The sequence below is a fragment of the Columba livia genome, chromosome 5 (assembly GCF_036013475.1).
Source record: "Columba livia isolate bColLiv1 breed racing homer chromosome 5, bColLiv1.pat.W.v2, whole genome shotgun sequence".
In the NCBI taxonomy this organism is placed as follows: Eukaryota; Metazoa; Chordata; class Aves; order Columbiformes; family Columbidae; genus Columba; species Columba livia.
Window position 1 is genome coordinate 6,354,687 of NC_088606.1, and position 18,734 is coordinate 6,373,420.

Sequence of the window (18,734 nt, forward strand, 5' to 3'; positions counted from 1 at the left end):
AAGAACAGGATTTTTAAGCTATTACTTGAAGCATTTGATATGTTCAGATCTGTTCAATTCTTGGACTTTCAGTGGCTTCTACTCAAGTAAGAATTGTGAATTAGGGTCATGATGTCTAGGAGCAGGGTAATATTCTGTTAGATGGTAGATGAAAGTGGCAGAGCACTCTTGGCATTACAAATACTGGAGAAAATGGTAATTCAGCTTTTATGACTTACTCTAGTCTTCTGTGTTGTCTTTTTTCAGTTTCTTTTTTTCCCATATTTTCTTTTTGGTGATACTATTGCTGTGCGTAGTTCGGCTGGAATAGCTGCATAGCACTGTGTACTCTTTCTGACATGAGCACTTTGGATGGAATTCTTATTTTCACTTGTTTGCCTTGCTCTTTCAGAAAAATTGGATCTCACTGCATCTCATTGATATAGAAAATGAAGCAAGGCCTTTCTTTCTCCGACTTCTGTCTGCATAGACTGCAGCTTCCTTGGATCTTCCAGCTCCTTTTTACAGAGCTTGCTTCAATGGGGCTTTGAATTTTGGCTGGAGTCTGCAGGAATTTGTGTGCTGTTAACAAAGCCGTTGTCTAATCTCTTTGTCTAAAATGGGTGTCTTTTTGTTTCTCTTCCAACACTTTTAAGTAAGAAATCTTTGGAAAATGAAGTATAACCAGAAAGGTGCTGAACTGAACACCAGCATGGGCATGTTTTCTGCTTATTAATGATTTCAAGCAAGGACGTTGGCTTTTTCATTCTCATACTGTTCAGACAGCAACATATGAATTTATGCAGAGCTACCTCATTGATTTTCATAGTACTTGTTAATCCCATCTTGGTTGTCTACATAGTTTTACGTGGTGATTGGGCTGCCTGGTGTGGTCTTTTTTTTTTTTTTTCCTTATTCTTTCCCATCTCTAATTTGTAGTATAAATATTTAGAAAGAAGCAAGAATTCTCTTTGGGCCAAGAAATATTACCTTAATTGTGTTCTGAGAGTGCCAGTCCTGTTAGGATCCTGATGAGTGACTGCTGGTTGTGGATGCCGGTCGTATCTCCTGTCAGAATCAATGTAGTGATTTTTCTATTTGCAGCATTGGTCCTAGCGATTCTGGAAAGAAGTTACCTCTTCAGTAACTGACCATAGAACAAAATGAAAACAACTCCATAAAGAAATCTTGAAACTACATCACCATCTTTCAAATTTCTGCAGGAGCAATTTGTTAGAGAGATGACTTATCTTTCTTCAATGTCCAGGGCTTTTTCAAAAATCAGATTACATACATCTCCTTTGGAGGGAGTTTGAATCTCAGCCAACATACATTCAGATCGAGAATAGCAGCTCCTAGTTTAACCTTGGAACAGGTTTTCTTGTCTGCAGGAAAGGTAGGCAGGAGCAGAAAAAGGTGTTTTAAGAAAAAGATGAAACATGTTGTTGGAGGGAGGGTGTTAACTTAGAACTGGTTACCTTCTGTGTTCCAGGAGACTTCTGGAGGCTTTAGCAGTCCTCACCTGAATCCTGTCCACCCCACCATACACACACATGAAAAATAAATTGACATAGGAAGACAAGTAGGATAAAATATTTTGCTGCTTATTATGGAGAGACATTCAGAAAGGCTGTTAGCTCCTGAGAATGAGAAAGGGTTTTAAGCAGATGTTTTAAAAAAACAACCAACCAAACAAAAACCCCTTGCAAAACAGTCTAACTCAGTGAAATGGCAGTGCCTGTGGCCCAACGATCAACAGGTCGGATCTCATAGGTGTCTGTATCAGGGGTGCAGTGATTTAGGGCTTTCTGCTGTGCTATGAAGTTGTAATCACTGTTACGTATCACAGGGAGAGTGGGAGGGTGTGTGGGGAAAGGTTAAACGATTCATACTTTCCCTTGTACACACAGAGTCATTAGCTTGCTTACGTTTGGGGTTCTTTTGCCCCTTGTCTCACTTGCGCCGATGTGTAGATATTCTTGCCTGTCTGAAGGCCTGTTTCTGAGGACTTTGATATTTCTCTCTTTATTCTCTTTAAACTAACCCTTCCAACTGTCTACCTTTACCTATTCCCTGTATCTGCCACAGGCCATAGCTCCTACATCTGTCCTAAAACAAAAAACTGGTTAATGTTATAATAAAATTTCTTACCCTTATGGGTGGTTTCTTCTTATGTTCTTCTATTTGCAATTGTTGTACTGAAATATAACACAGATTACAGTAACATGTCTGAGAAGCAAAGTGTTCTGATGGGGAAATAGGGTGTTAGTCCATGCTTATTAAAATAGCCCCATTTCTGTATTTTATTTCTTTTACTTATTTTTTGTGGGCAATTTGCATTTCCTAGTTGGCCATGTAATCCTGTGTCTACATCAACTGTAATTTTCAATACTTTATTGATGTCATTGAACCATGAGTGCCAGAACTCAATCCTATAGCCTCCAGTAGTTTCAAAATAGTTTCATTGGCAAGGAGCTTTTTCATGACTTCTTTCAGCCCATGACCGTGGTGTAATTATGTCTCCTCATCTGCGTGTTCTGTTTTATTTTAGTCATTCTTCCGATCCCTGGGATGATCTCTGACATGTTGTTTGTTTACGTTAATTGATTTGGGGCACCCAGTATGTACTGTCAGTTTTTCATTCAACAGGCGCTAACTTCTGAAAATGTTTCCACGTTTGCACTGTTGCATGCAGACTGGTTACTTAAAGCGGGGGAAAAGTACCACGGATCAGATTGAAGTGATCAAATGTCCTTTTTCTATTCAGTAGCAGTCTGCATAATTTGGTGAGTTACTCTGTGTCCTGTAGTTCAAGTAAAGGTTGTAATCTCTCTTTATGGTGCTCATTACAACACACAGGGCGTAATGTCACTTGGAGAATTGTTCCAGGAAATTAGAATATGGGGACATTTCTCGGCTTAGTTTGAATAAGTGCCTGTGACTTCAGTGTGGTTCATATAAGCAGCTTATCCTAGTGTAAGGAATACAACCCGAACATTGTTTGAAAAAGGATTATTAAATTACGTATTGCTGAAGTACAAGTTTCAGATGGGGGTGGTTGGTTTTTTTGGAAAAGGCAACCAAATCCTCGTCTGAATTCCCTGGAAAAATAAATTGTCTTTTTACATGGATATGTGGAGTTATGTTAGCTGTCCTTTGTGAACAGTTTCAGACTTACCTTCATTTGAACCTTCAAGCAAATGAATAGGCAAATAGCAAAACAGTAAAATTTATTTTCCTGTGTATCAGAAGGCAATATAGTTGTGCTGTCTGGATAGCACAATTTGAGGGCCAAATGAAGGGGCAAAGTGATTTCATGCATTCCAGTGATGTATCTGTGGTTGTCCATGGTTGTCCATGGTCCGGGATACTAATTAACCTCCTTTTCTTTGCCCCTCTGTTCTCTAGTTGCATCTATTTTCAAGGAGTTCAGCTACTGACTCTTTGGCATGCTCCATTCATTATTTCAGTTTTGTTTCTAATGCTGCAGTCCTTTGAATTTTGGTCTCTTGTGTTTTATCCAAGATCTTGTTACTTGTGTTGTGTTTAATTTTTTTTTTAATAGGCTCTGTACAGTATTCTTGCTTTTCTGTCTGCAAACTGCAACTTGAGTTTTTTGTGCACTTGCTGTAGAGGCTGTCCTTCAGTTTGACCTGCGCTAAATCCACATTTCAGAAGTAATGGTTTAGATGCACTCGTAGATGCATAGTTGTGTCCCCCGCATATCCATTTTTGTGCATAGGGATCCATTTTCACTTTTAGTTTTGTTCAGAAGCCTCTCTATTTTCCAGAGCCAAAACCCGGAAACTTTGGCTGCAGAAAACTCTTCTCTTTTAGGAGAAACTAATGGAAGTCATGGATATGGAGATGGTGAATCCAGAATCATCTTAGGCTAAAATGGAAGTTTGCTTGACTAATCACGGCAGTTGCAGTGTCGGATGATATTTTGGAGTTACTATTTCTGAAGAAAATATTTCACCTCTGATCTTTTTACAGGGCACCGTTGCTATAGAACTGTTCAGAATTTGTCCTTCATTAAGAAAAAAATAGGGAGTGATGTACATTTGCCACTAAATTTCAAAGTGTGTTTTCTCTTTCTTTGGCTTTAATAGGAATAATGTCTGTGTCCTTCAGTACACATGTGCATTGTTGAAGCATCCTGAAAGTGGAGGCTTCCAGAGTAGAGGGGCTAGTTCTGTCTGCTGCTATGCGACTCCAGTTTTCTAACGTGATTGCAGAAATGTGTGGCTGGTTTGAGAAGGGCAAGGGGAACGGTAGTAAAATTACTTGGAGAATTAAGGGTTCTGAGGTGAGGACTGCTGTTTAGGAAGATGACTCAAAAATATAAGAGAGGATTAAGTTAAACTGTATTTAGAATCTGTTGCTTTATTGCAGACCATGCACACAGACTGTTGTGGGTCTGGCTTATCTCTGTAGTGTTATTACATAACAAAGTCATGCTGTAACTTGGATGTTTGCACTGCTATAGGTTAATCTGATTTGCATACGGAGTTATATGCTTAACTAAAGGTGTCATTCCAACTTAGTACAGTGCACAAACCACCTCCTGAAAGAATGAATACTCAGCAATACTCGTGATTGAGGTAGACACTGATGTGTGAAAGGTGTTTCCGTTGTTACGGACTCAAAAACAGGTTAGAAGATCTTTTTAGTAGGAAGTAGGCACATGCTTATGTCAGCCTTTTTGTGTGTGTATCCCTTCTTTTAAAACCAAGATTGTTATTCTTTTTTTTATAACTAAAACTCTTTAAATTTTTCAGGTTTTAGCCACACATAAAGGTGTGGGGGGAGAAGTAGCAGGTAGTCTCTGATTCATAACAATTCACAGATTAGTAATATTCACATTTTTTTTTAACAAGAATTGAAGTTCTGGAAAGACTAAAGGCTTGGCATATTCATCCTATCCCCAAGTAAACTGTGCCTTCCATTCAGCTACAGCAAGGATTTGGAAAACCTGGCCTACTCTCCTGCAGGTTTAGGCTGGCGTTCTGGTGGAAGAATGATTAGCTGGAGTGTTGCAAGGAAGGCAACTGCTGTCTGTTATTGCAGTTTTCAGGAGGTGACTACTTGGTGCTATGGGCTGTGAGTAATTTCCTAAGCAGAAGTTACATGACCGCATTGTGGTTTTCCTTCTGCCTGGTTGTATTCGCATCTACGGTGGGGTAACTCGCACCCTTGAAGAATGTGTCAACATCTCACCTACAAGGCTTAATTTAGAATAGCAGCAGCTTTCAGTTTACCTTCTGGGGAGGGATGAGGCAACTCGGTTTTAAACGGAGAGTGGATTTGTTAATTTTTGAAGTATGCTATCAGTTCTGTATGAGTTGCTAGAACTGCACATGACCTGTCTGTATGTATTTTTAATCATGGTTTACATGGCAAGCTACTGAGAGGGAAGAACCGCTTACGAAGCACAACTCTGCATATTGTGTACCTCATAATGTGAGAGGTTAGAAGGAAAATGGCCTTTTTCAGTCCAAAATGACGGTGCTTGTGGTCAGTTTAACTGTGTCTTGTTCTTAATGCTTTTTTTTGACCACAGTAATACTGTAAAATACTTCACAAAAGTGCGGTATTTGCCAGGGCAGTTTCTGCTCTTTGAGCTCTAAATTAAGGTGAAATAACTGAATATCTGCATTCTATTTTGTGATCTCTTCCACAATAAGAAAGTGTTAGGCATTAGTTTAAATTCTGCTGCTATAATGGAATGAATAAAAAGCCTATTCTGCAGAATAATTCCCTGTTTGATTTATGGCAGCATTCTGTAATTATTTTGATCACTCTGACTTCACTAGAGTTGCATGTGAAGATAAAAAAGTCTAAGTAGTATTTTTTTCCTAGCAACTGCAGTAATGTGAACCTCATGCATGTACTTAGGATACAAGACCAAGTGTATACTATACTTTGTTGACTAGTTACAGTTTGTGTGGGCATCAATATTTTGGTTTTGCTTGAGAGGAGACAGAACTGGAGAGCAGGGGTTGGGGTGAGAGGAAGCAGAGGTGTGTGTGCTGCCGCTGATATCTCTCTCCATACAGCTGAAGTATGTGCGGCTTTTGGTTTTGTTAACAAAGCATGTGAGCCAAGGAGTGTATATCCAGTCCCCGTGCCTCACATTTGAATCACTGTTGTGGTGGAGATCAAATATAAACATTTATTGACTGTTTATTCTAACACATACAGATGTTTTAGAAAGGTTGATAGTGGCTGGAAGAGGCAGTGTGAAATGTTTTGTTGTCACTTATAGCTAGAGCTGTATTGCAATAAAAGCCTGTTATCAAAAAGTGATATCATCACTTAGAAAACTGCTAAAATATATTCCACATATAAGTTTAAATCTTCAAAAATCCCTAGTATACTAACTTTTCTTTTACTGCAGCTGCTTAGTTGGGGCCTCAGGTAAAATCTGTTTCAGAGACTCATCTCACAGTTAATTTTTATCCACTTTCTCCAAATAAAAAAGCTTGTAGTCTTGTTCCATTACCTTGTGTAACAGTGATTTGCACACTCTTTGATTCCCAGGGAGAATTTGCAAGTATGTAAAATGTGTGACCTATTTTGTATGAATTTTTAATAATGAATGCACAAATAAACTGATGTGGATTAAAAGGGTGGGTTGGATGGTTAGGGTGTGAAAGCCATGAAGATAAACCAGTCAGTTTACACTGCCCGCCAATATCATTCTTATTCTCTTAAGCATTGGTATTTGCTGCATCACATCCCAGTGGTGGGGGGTGAAGAAGAGTAGGATGTGCAGTGTATTGTCCGGCTTGAATAAGGAAGCATGAATTTACAATACTTGTGATTCTATTTCCAAAGAGATTTCCTTAGACTTGTCAGGGACAGTTGCCTTTCAGTGAAGCATGAATACATTAAGGTTTTAAGTAAATCTGCAGCGCAGACATATGAAGGAGCTTGCTGCGTAATTTAACTGAAAATCAAAGGATGAGCTTTCACAAGATGGCTGAGCCAAACTAATGGCTTGTGCTGCCTAAAGGGACAGCTGCTCCGTTCCGAGTCCTGCTCCTACTTACCCAGCGTTATGTCTTCCTTTACACAGCCTCTGGCATTCATCTTGCTCGTTCAGACCGCTTTATCTGTTGTTTTTCAGTTTGTTTTTTTAAGAAAAAAAGCCAACCAAACAAAAATCCTCCTCCCCCCCAAAGGAAACTTAATCAGTTTGCTTTCGTTTCTCCACCACTGTCAGAAAAGCAGAATGTGAGCAGGACTTTGTGGCCAGCAGGTAGGGATGCCACTGTGCTGGAAACACTGAACTGTTTCATTGGCCCAGGAATCGCAGGGAGCGTCGCTATTCAAATGTGTGCCAGTTAACAAGTCCTCTTTCAAACTAATATTATACATGCCTGTACTAGAGGCTTTTGTCAGAATCGTGAATGATAGTGGCGTCTAAGTTCTTCAAGTAAAGCATGTGAAAAGTGCAGTTCAGCTAGTAGCAATGTCCTTGTTTAAATGAGATGAAAGCAATGCAAATCTCACTTGAGAGAGTCACAGAAGAGTCAGCTTTGTATCTTTGTCATCTTACCATTATTTTGGCAGTTATTTAATGGTTTCCAATAGGATGTTTAAACGAGATGTTGAAGAAATACCTTAATAATCCTTTCTTTCTTTTTAGAACTGAAGGAAAGTCATCATGGGAGCATTTTTAGACAAGCCAAAGATGGAGAAGCATAATGCCCAGGGGCAAGGGAATGGGCTTCGTTACGGTCTGAGTAGTATGCAAGGCTGGCGAGTTGAAATGGAGGATGCACATACGGCTGTGATCGGTTTGCCAAATGGACTTGACGGATGGTCGTTTTTTGCTGTATATGATGGGCACGCTGGATCACAGGTTGCCAAGTACTGCTGTGAGCATTTATTAGATCACATCACGAGCAACCAGGATTTTAAAGGGCCAGATGGGCCACCATCTGTGGAAAGTGTAAAGAGCGGCATCAGAACAGGTTTTCTGCAAATTGATGAACACATGAGAGTCATCTCCGAGAAGAAACATGGTGCAGACAGAAGTGGGTCAACAGCTGTGGGTGTCATGATTTCTCCCCAACATACGTACTTCATCAACTGTGGAGACTCGAGAGGTTTACTTTGTAGAAACAGGAAGGTTCACTTCTTCACGCAGGATCACAAACCAAGTAATCCACTGGAGAAAGAGCGTATACAGAATGCCGGTGGCTCTGTAATGATTCAGCGTGTGAATGGCTCTCTTGCTGTTTCAAGGGCACTTGGGGACTTCGATTACAAATGTGTCCATGGGAAGGGGCCTACAGAACAGCTAGTCTCACCCGAACCTGAAGTTTATGAAATTGAGAGATCAGAAGAAGATGATCAGTTCATCATACTGGCTTGCGATGGTATCTGGGATGTTATGGGAAACGAAGAGCTGTGTGACTTTGTAAGATCCAGACTTGAAGTCACTGATGACCTTGAGAAAGTTTGCAATGAGATAGTTGACACCTGCTTGTACAAGGTAGCCAGATCTGAGAGAAGAAGTTCATTGTGTTTTCACTGTTAGAAGTTTATGAACAAGTTAAGAATAAGTTTTGATTCCAGTCTATAAGTATTTGTTGATTTGCATTAACGAGACTTTGACAGTAATTACCATGATTCTCACAAAAATGGTGATGGAGGGGGAATGAACATGCAACAGAAACAGTATGGCTTTCTGGGTGATTTTGGTTAATGAGGAGTTTAAAATCGCATACAGATGCATTGTGATCCCTGGGAAAGTAGAAGCTGATGGCAATTTATAGGCAAGCGAAGGACAGAAACTTATCTCTTCTGTTACACAATATACCTTACAAAATTTCAGCTCCTAAGACTTAAATCGGGCTAGAGAATATTCTTTACCTTCCTAATCTTTCTCTCCTTTCCTGGGCATATAATACTGACATTACTGTTATAATTGCACCAAGATAAATGCAGAATGATTGAACCTTGACTTCGTATTTTGCAGTTTAAATTTTCTTCTTGACTGTATGAAGATCTGACCTCCTAAGTTCGTTTTTATTCTCATCTAATTACTATATTTCTTATTCAGCGTTTTGCAATACAGCTCTGAAACTAGCTCAAGTAAAAGATGGGACTGTTTTGTTTAACAGATCTGTGTAATTTTGTCTGCAATAACTTTTACTTTGTATTAGTAAGTTGCAGGATGATACAGTTATGGAAGAGATTTGAAATATTTAGTTTGATAACTTGACACTTCCTTTTCCAGAAGCAAGCTGTAAGTCATAATTTAAAAAAGCCAATTTTTTTGTTACGAAAGAGACGAGACAACATGACTAACAAGGTCGTTGTTTCCCTTTCGGAAAAATGGAATTGCATTCAAACACTTTGGCAGATTCATAATGCGTATATTTTTGTTTACGATTTTTGTCCAGTAATCCCAAAAACAAATGCCAGGGAAAGAACAGTGGCTGGTGGATGCTGGAAGCTTTGCAGTAGCTGACTGTCAGCACCTCCCCATACGCCCATACTCTCGTTTTAAACGCTGGCTTGTTCTTGATCTTGCTGACTTCAGTGGATTTAATTGGTGTTAAAAATCGAGTGTATGGATGCGTGTTTGCAGACCGAAGCAAAGAGTGTTGAAAGTAAACTAAGCGGTTACTTTTCATAAGCAAAGTGTTTGTATTTTTACCTGTTCAAGTATTAGAGTTCTGTTTAGTTTTTAAATGTTTTCATTTCAAATAATACTTCTGTAAAGGCCTGGGACCCTTCCAGCTCATCTTTTAAGATTCTCGCACTTGTAACTTTTCTTGTTTTAAAAGAAAAGAGGAAAAAAAAACCCTAATAGCTGTGATTTTAGGTGGAAGCAGTGTCTGAATTCAGTACCTCCCTACTTAGTGCTTTCAGGCAGTAATGGTTTTGTTTACCCATCTAATACCTGTTTTCCCAAAACACTTGGGTAGTATTTAAAATAAGATGGAATGCAGCTTTGTAATTACACGTCGCTCATTAGTAATGTTGGCTTCTAAAAGACGATGGGCTGTCTGTAAATGCCTCCATGTAGTCTTCAGAGCAGAAAAGAGTAAAGAACAAAATTGCTTAAAAGGTTGTGCTGCAGACTTCTGGAATTCTGTAAGGGGGCGGGGGACAATTAAGACTAATGATAATATTAATCCATAGTAGAAGTTGTATTCTAATATTGTATCATTTGTGAATTTCTGTGTGTAAAATGCTTTGATGTGTATTTAGCCTGGTGTAGTATACATTCTCAAATAATTTTTTCTTTTCCACCAGGGAAGTCGAGACAACATGAGTGTGATATTGATCTGTTTTCCGAATGCACCAAAGGTATCGCCAGAGGCGGTGAAAAGAGAGGCAGAGTTGGACAAGTACCTGGAAAGCAGAGTAGAAGGTGGATCATTTAAAAAAAAATAAGTAACTTTGTTTCTAAACAGACCCCCCCGGCCCCTTTCCCCTTCCAACAACTAAACTGTTAACACATACTGGCTTTTTAATAGACCTTCAAGTGCCATTGGCCATCTAGTGTACATCTTTGAAAAAGGCACTCGTATAGTCCTGCTGTATGCCCTGAAAACATTCTGCTATGAAAGTGCAGCAGCCTATAGCCTTGAAAATTAGTCAGGATGGCAGAGAAAGAGTTCATATGTGCTCAGTGTTCTTCATGAGTCCATTGCCACTGCTGACTCCCGACCAGTAAATCCTGGTTCCTGTGTTATGGCGTTAAATGAAGTGAGCACAGTATCTCGCAGAGTGTCTTGAAGATGGTAATTTGAGTGCCATTTCTCCATATAGTTATGTACAAGTTAGCCATAATACTTTATTATTGAATTATTATAGGGTTACAGCTTGATTACTGTCCTCTTAAAGGCACCTGCTAACATATTTACTTGAAAGAACTTCAGAAATTTGTCAAAAATAATCTTTAAGCATTCATGATGAACAAAAGCTGGGGGTTCATCTTACTCTGATAGTAACTTCAAAATTTTGTGTTAAATTTGTATTTCGGGAGTTCTTAAACTTTAAACCGAAACTGCATGTCTTGGGGGTTTGGGATCATCTAACTAAAAATGATATTTAAGTTGATTTGATTTAAAAGATTTCTCATTAAAACTAAATTTACAGTGCCTTTTGGTATTTAAATACAAATGCAGCTTGGAGTTTGTTTCTGAAATATAAGACACGCCGTATGCATTATTTGCATAGGTTAAGTCTATTTTTGAAGTGGACTCCTCTAGACCTATATGTTACAAGTCTAGTTACGTGTACGTGCTCCAGGGATCCTTAATAGTACACGGGGCACGATACACAGAGTTCTTCACAACTGTGGTGTCAGTGATTAGCAAGTTAGAGGAACGTATTGTGCAATTTTTTCCTCCTTAACTTGCACAAATATAACAGTGCAGCTTGGGAAGCTTCACAGAGTACTTGCCTACATGGGAATTCTGGGTTCAGGCAAATAAATGTGCCATTTCAAAGCACTTACTGCCTCTGTAGGTGCTTCTTCAGAAAATACCACCTTTTTCAAAGGCCTCATTTGCAGGGTCCTGGCAAACTGCATCTGTTCTGCCCCCAAACAAACGTCCAGCCGGGCATTTCTGTGTTTTAATCTAACACTTGCCTAATAGGAGAAGTTGGTACATAGTAAGCAGCAGTGTGAATCTTTTTGACAGCGTAGCAGGAATATCCAAGTGCACGAGTTAAGTGTCAGATGGCTTCTCCATTTCAGAGCAGCGAGCAGTTTTGCACCAGGCGTTTCAAGAGCTTACTACGTATGCCCACTCACAGTGGCATTGGTGAAGAACAAGTATGCTGTAAATTCACACATTAATTCACAGCATGCTAACTCTCCTGATTTGGGCAAGTATCGCCTTGTATCTTTTTGTCTGAGTTCAGACAAGCCCATGACCTAGAATATGAAAATATGTTCAAGTTAAGGCTGCATCTTCATCTGGCCTCATTGTACCCCAGGAATATTACCATGAGGAGAGCTGACACTTCTGTACGAATGTTTCGTAAATGAAGAACCTAAACACTGGAACTGCATGTGATTATGGTACATACAGTGAATTTGGCTGCCAGTACTTTGCGTTTATACAAACGCAAAATTTCAGGAATGAGCAAAGTGTGACACGTGTAGAGGCAGAAGGATTCTGTATGTAGTTACAAAGCACTTTAATACTAACTTAATGGGATGATGTCTGAACAACTTGAGGAAATACATTGTACTTCCCCTCAAGAGTCTTTCCGTCTTTTTTAGAGTTGTCTTCAATATTTTTGTCTACTGTTGCACAAAGATATTATTTAACTTATTAATATGTAGTAAACACTATTCAACCCAGCAGTGATTTGTATCAGCTGTGTGCAGAATTTGGCCTCTTAGGTCTTATTTATGGGGGAAGTTGAGAGGCTGAACTAAAGCAGAACGTCAAGAACAGGTGCCAGTTAACATTCTTAAATTTAACTTCATAATTCTTGTGCAGTTAAGTTGTTTCCTGGTATAAATGGATAAAGCAGTGTTGGCTAGTAAAGGAGGACTGCTACAGCATCTAAAACTTTCAACACTACAGTGAATGATCTTGCTGTTATCCTAGGATACCTTAAGAATGGCAGTGCTTAACTTTAAAAGCCTGATCTTCAGCTGAAAGAACTAGAAAATATAAGGAGTACTTTTAGAATTATTTTACTAATCTGTAATACCAACTTAAAGTTAAAATTCAGTAAAATGGAAACTTGGTCAAAATGCATATTATGTGTTTTTATGCACTTCAGTACTCAGTGTAGTCCAACAAGTAATGAGATTTGATGCTGACTAATGTGCATTTTTTGGTGGTTGAACTTTTATTCCGGCGGCCCACAATGTATCTTTACATTGTTAAGAAGTTGCGCAGGTTTTAAGACCGAATAGGGTTTAGTACAATGGTCATCTTGAATAAGGAGAGGCAATTCTGATTTTTAAAAACTTAGAAAGTTTTCTACTTACCATGCCATCTAGAACTCTCCTTTTACTAATATTTATGTGCTTGTGGTCCAGATTCACAGCTACAATAAATAGTAATGGAAGAAGCAGCAAGTGTGGAGAATCACCTTTGTGCCATTACTTGCAATAGATCAGTGTTACTCCCAAAATACTTTGTGAACTTCTTGGTAGAAGTAATCAGTCATTCCAAAATGTGTTGCTATTATTTGCACTAATATGTGTTATTGATGTGTTGACTCTCAAAAGAAACTTGTCTAAGCTTTTTTCCTGTTCTCAATTTTTTTACATAAAAACATTCCGTAATAGATAATCTTTGCAATATTTATACCTATCTAGAGATAAATCATTTTAAGTTAGCTGTTATATGTTCCTTCCCATATTTTCACAAAATCAAAGCTCTGGCTTTTTCTTAAACTTTGTGTGGAATTCTCATTCAGAATCTGAAAAAGCAGATATGTTTTGAATCCTTTATTTTAGGGTTGTAAGTACATTTTTCCAGTACTTGATGCCATGAAAATGTGTAGAAGGTTTAAAAGTAAATTGAAGGTTGGGGGGAGGATTGTAAGATGTATCGAAAGACGAGAATTCCAATAAATTAAACACAGATAGCAGACCGACTCCATTTGTTATGTCTTCAGTGTTCATTCAGTCTGTATCTATAGTTTGATCAAAATACAAATGTATTCATTTAGTGGAGACTGTATGTTAAATGTACTACAGTTACAGGTTGTGAAACTGTGTAGCATAGGTAAACTATAAATTCCTTATTTTTGTACAGCAGAACTTTAGCACTAGCACAATGTAGAATAAACTAGCTGTTCAAAATTGCACAATAAAGGAACTTGGCAAACCAAATCCGAGATCTTTGCTTCTTATTCAGATTTAAGAGTGTTAGCTTTGCTATTTACTAAACACTAGATGGTAACACGAATTTTTGGCTATAGATTTTGAGGAAATGGCAAGCTTTTGAGGTGTCTGTGGTGTGTGGTGTCATGTATTTAAAACGTAGGTTTGGAAGTAAACAGCTTAAAGCTTTTGTGTTGCAGAGTTTGGCACTGGTTGAGGGTTAGACTGTTCCCACCATCCCTTGCAAATAATTTACACAGCCTGACTGCAAGATACGGCTGATGCTTTCTGTAAACACACACAGCCCTGAAAAACTGTTACACGCACCAAAAGTAATTCACAATTGATGGTTTTAATATTTTTAACTGAAAAGGACTGGATACTTGTTGGTTTTAAAAGCTTTTCTTGTGCCTTATTTCACTAATTAATTATAAAACGGAAACTTGGTATGCGTTTCTGGAATTATCACGTAGGGCAAAAACGGAATGGTAGAGTGTTTTCCAAAAGTGATGCTGGTGAATTCCAACTACTCTTCAAGCTGTGTAAATGCTTTATTACGTGAAGAATAGTGTGCGTGTACATACGTGCATGTATATATATGTATGTACACATTGTGTGTGCTGCAGTATTCACTTGAAGATCAACAGCAACAAGATTTAATAATTCGTATCTCTTATAATTTCTAAGAGCTCATGCTTACAGAGAAACTGCTGAGATGCATGTTAACAATGTGCTTGTTCTTTAAATTTCATAAAATCCCTAATGAAAGGGCGACTCTTCAGGGGTGGTATGGTCTGAAATCTCTACAGTTCAAATAAAATTGTGTGCTTCTGACTTGCAAAAAACCCCAAACCAATCCAAAAACAGGCCTAAGAATAAAGTTAAAGAATTAATTTCTTAGGAAACGTGACACACCGTACAAATTCTCCTCACCCAGAAGTTGGAGTGGATCAGCTTTAAATAACTGCCCAATATTCACGTATCCCCTAAGTGAGTTGAGGATGGAACTATGTCTTAGATGTGATGTCCCTGGCTTTTAATTTGTATGGAATAGTTCTGAAAATTTGCATGGTGCTGTAATGCAGTGAGGTAAAAGTGTTGCCTAATATACATACATCCATGGGAGTTTTTTATGTGTTTAACCTTTTATTTCTTGAAGTTATTATGTTTTCTGTGATGGTGATAATATTTTATCTTCTGTTGCAGCGATAAGGCTGGTGTTAATATCTGCCTCATGCCCAGGGCATTTTGTTGGAAAGATATTGCATCTTCTATCATATTTAATGTATAGCAGGAAAGCCATTAAAGATTTTTTTCCCCACTTTTAGATAGATGTGTATTTCTAAAACCAGTGTGCATGTTAACAGTTTGTCAAATCTGTTACAGGTTCTTTTCCTTATGGAACCAAAGTTAACAATTACCATGTTGAATATGGTCGGTCGTATTTTATATATGTATATAAATATTAACAGAAGTTAAGCTGCCTTTTTATAAAACTGAGTGTTTCAATCTTTTGAAGTAAAATTTGGACTGCACTTACAAAAAAAGTACTTCTGATTCCCAGAGATCATAAAGAAGCAGGGTGAAGGAGTCCCAGACTTAGTCCACGTGATGCGTACGTTAGCAACTGAGAGCATCCCAAACCTCCCGCCGGGGGGTGAATTGGCGAGCAAGTGAGTGCACATCGGTGTCAATGTGGTTTTTGCTTTAAATCAAAATTTAACTGTAAGGCCACTCTTAAAAGTCAGGGGGGGTGGGGGGAAGAAGGGTCCAGGACAAAAGGTGATGATCTGTTCTCCAGTTTTTATTACTCAGTTGTTCTGAGCGAAAAGCTCAAGCGGAAGACCATAGTTAACTATGAATCACTACTAAAATTAATGTCAAATGTAACTTTTGGGGAAGGGCTGAGGGGTTTTTTTTTAAGGGTGGCCTGAGTGTATCTGTTTCTTGTAATTAACTGTGTTTTCTTGGTGGGAGGGTCCCTCTGAAGATGCAAAAATAATGCACTGACTTTAATAGTTACTTGGATATCTAGTTCTACACCTTGACAAGAAGCAATATTGTATGCTTGCTTGGCAGCTTTCTTTCCTTGTCTGCAGCTAAAGCAATATTGTAATTGCTTACAAATTTGCTTTTGTATCACTCTGCTTGTGACAAATTTGAAAACTAGATAGAAATCTATCAGGAAAGTGGGAAGTTGAATTTACAGCTTTCTATATAGGTTGGATTTGTCCTTGAAGAGTTCAGTGTTGTCGCTCTGCAGCTTTTCAAATTAATGTTGAGTCTTCAAGGGAGCAATGGGCTTAGCTCGTTTGGACCCCAAACTAAGTGCTTTTAGCTTTGAAAGATTGTTCATGAACCTGTGCTAGCTTAAAATGGACTGGGCACATATGGTCCAGGCTATATTTTTAACCCTTCAGACTATCATTTTTGTATTGTTACACCAAAAGGTGAAGACACTAGGTATGTAATTGAATAAATGCTAACTAAACTGTAAAGATGACTTCTACAAAATTAAATTGCTCTTATATGAACTGTTTGAATAGGAAGAGCAGAGATGGCATTTTTATATATAACAGCGTATATTTAGGATGTGTTGCTGTAGTCTCAAGTATCAATGAGTCAGTTTACACATGAAATATGGCACATGCATTGATTTTTTTGCAGTCTCCTTTGGCTCGCAGTAGCATCATGGTTGTGAGGAAGTGCTGAAGTGACCGACTTCTGTGGGATTTTGTGTCTTAGTGATGATTGTGGCTTGATTAGGGAGTGGTAGAGGGATGGATTTAGTTGAACGTTAGCATAACTCAAAGCACTGTTGCCAATTGTAATGGAAAAATAATGCTTTTCAAGAAACCTGCCTTTATTTGGAATCAAATATACCAATTTCTTGAACGATCAGGGAAGCTTTACCATTCATACATGCAGTGTACTTCGGGTGTAATTGCGTGTTTTTATTGCTTTAAATTCAGCCTCTTCTTCCATGCCCTGTAATCATTCACTAGATTCACTGTGACATTTATACTGCTGCATGGTAGTTCTGACTTTTCGGTGTGATGAGATGATTATAAAGCCCATCGTCTGCTTTTTTTTCTTCTAATACACTCCTTTGTGATTGCTCTGCATGCATCCATCAGCAGCTAAAAGGTTGTTCTTTGAAGTTTGTTCTGTATCACTGTTGTGGTCTGATGCTCTGTCATACTGAGTTCTGCAGCAAAGGGGTCTGGAAGAAAGTTGCTTTTTAAGTCTGATCTATAATTCGTGTCTTTAACTCCCCTCTTTCCTTCCTGCTCCCCATCCAAAGTTGTTTCCCTATTGTTGGGTAAGGCAAAGGCTTCCTCTTCATTCAGCCTCACTTGATTTTTTGAGTCTCACTATTGGAGCAAACCTTTTCACCAAAAAAAATCAGTTTGCTCGTTTACATGTTGTTAGCAATTTTTCTTTTAATATTTTATCAACACTTTTCCTATCAATAGTAGAAAAAAACGAGAATCACATAGATGAAAGTTACTTACAAGCTATCTTAAATATGCTAAGCAAATATTTTTCTTCTTTAAAGGAGGAAACTGTCAAGATGCTTGGATTAATTTTTTAATACTTTTTGCCAAACAAAATTTGTAGTCTGAAGATATTATACATAGAACTGCTTTTTGCAGTTATATTTTTTTTGAGAAAGGTTGATGGAGAGTATCGGACATATTATTGTTAAAGAGTATTTTACTAAGTAAAAGAAGTAATTTACAAAAGAGTAGAAATTTTTCCAGGCTTGCACATGACAAGTCCATTTCAGAATGCAACGCAAACAAAAATGTACTTCAGAATACAGTTTTTGTGCATCTGTAAAATAAAAGAACACTATTCCCCTATGAAAGTGCCATAGAACTGCGGGGCCTCATCAGACACACAAGTGACCAGGGCGTTCAACGTCCATCGAGTTTTCTGATGCATTTTTCCAAAATCAAGAGACACAACACCAAACCAAACAGCATCACAGCCTCATCTGTGTGTCCGATTGAGCTCTGAGCGGTCTCCTGCTTTTTCCTTGACCCTAAAGATGTTAAAGAAAACAGTAACTGCGTTCAGTGTTTAATGACATTGCTAACTTAATCTTGGTTCTGCAAATTTAAAACTTTTTAATTTTAAAATTAAATTTAAATTTTAAATTAAAATTGTACTTAGGGAATTTGACTTAAAAAAAAGACACAGCCTTAAAATCTTGTTTCTTTTTTTGCTCTAGACGGAGTGTGATTGAAGCCGTTTATAACAGACTGAACCCCTACAGGAATGATGATACTGTAAGTATCCTTTCTCTTACGTTATCTTTCCCCCCACCTGATTAATTTTAGCTGTTTTGTAAAGAAACATATTGCCAGTACCTGTTAAGACTCCTTCCCAAAAAAAGCAATAGCAGTGTTGTGCTCTTTGGGCTATGTTTTGTAATAGTTTTCTGCCATCTTCTGCTGATTGTGGTCTCAAACCTCTGATGTGTTTCATTATTTGTCCTCTGTAATTTCATCATTTGAATTCTGCCTGGGCTTCCAAATGCATTCCTGCCAAATGATGCAGAGAGTCAGGTATATATATCTTTTTTTTCCCCTCTTATGGGAGACATTTTTCCCTAAATATAAAGAAGAAGAAAAGCTATACTTGTAGGTTAAACAGATTTGTGACTCTCAGCTTTAAGGATATATTAATGGTCCAAACGGACTGTAAGCACTTCCATTCTTAAGCATAGAGAATCTTACAGCAAATGTGCACTTTAAGTTTGTATATGTCTCTGATCGTAGTGACAAGAATCCACTGAAAAACACCCAAACAAACAAACCCACCACCAACAAAATAAACCACAACAACGTCTAAAATATGAACAGGGATCCCAGTTGCACTTAGATCACTGGAAACAACGTTCTGTCACCAAAAGTGTTGT

General features: G+C 38.2%; 1 protein-coding gene across 2 annotated transcripts in view; it reads left to right on the top strand.

The window, feature by feature from the left end:
• Positions 1-18,734, top strand: part of PPM1A (protein phosphatase, Mg2+/Mn2+ dependent 1A) — a 35,255-nt gene that overhangs the window by 7,146 nt on the left and 9,375 nt on the right. Inside the window, exons 2-5 of one of the 2 annotated variants that reach the window (XM_065063243.1) lie at positions 7,634-8,485; positions 10,258-10,375; positions 15,372-15,480; positions 18,045-18,102. In XM_065063243.1, coding sequence (XP_064919315.1) covers positions 7,652-8,485; positions 10,258-10,375; positions 15,372-15,480; positions 18,045-18,102 — 1,119 coding nt within the window. In that variant the 5' untranslated portion in view covers positions 7,634-7,651. The remainder of the gene's footprint in view (positions 1-7,633; positions 8,486-10,257; positions 10,376-15,371; positions 15,481-18,044; positions 18,103-18,734) is intronic. The other variant, XM_065063244.1, reaches the window with a different exon arrangement.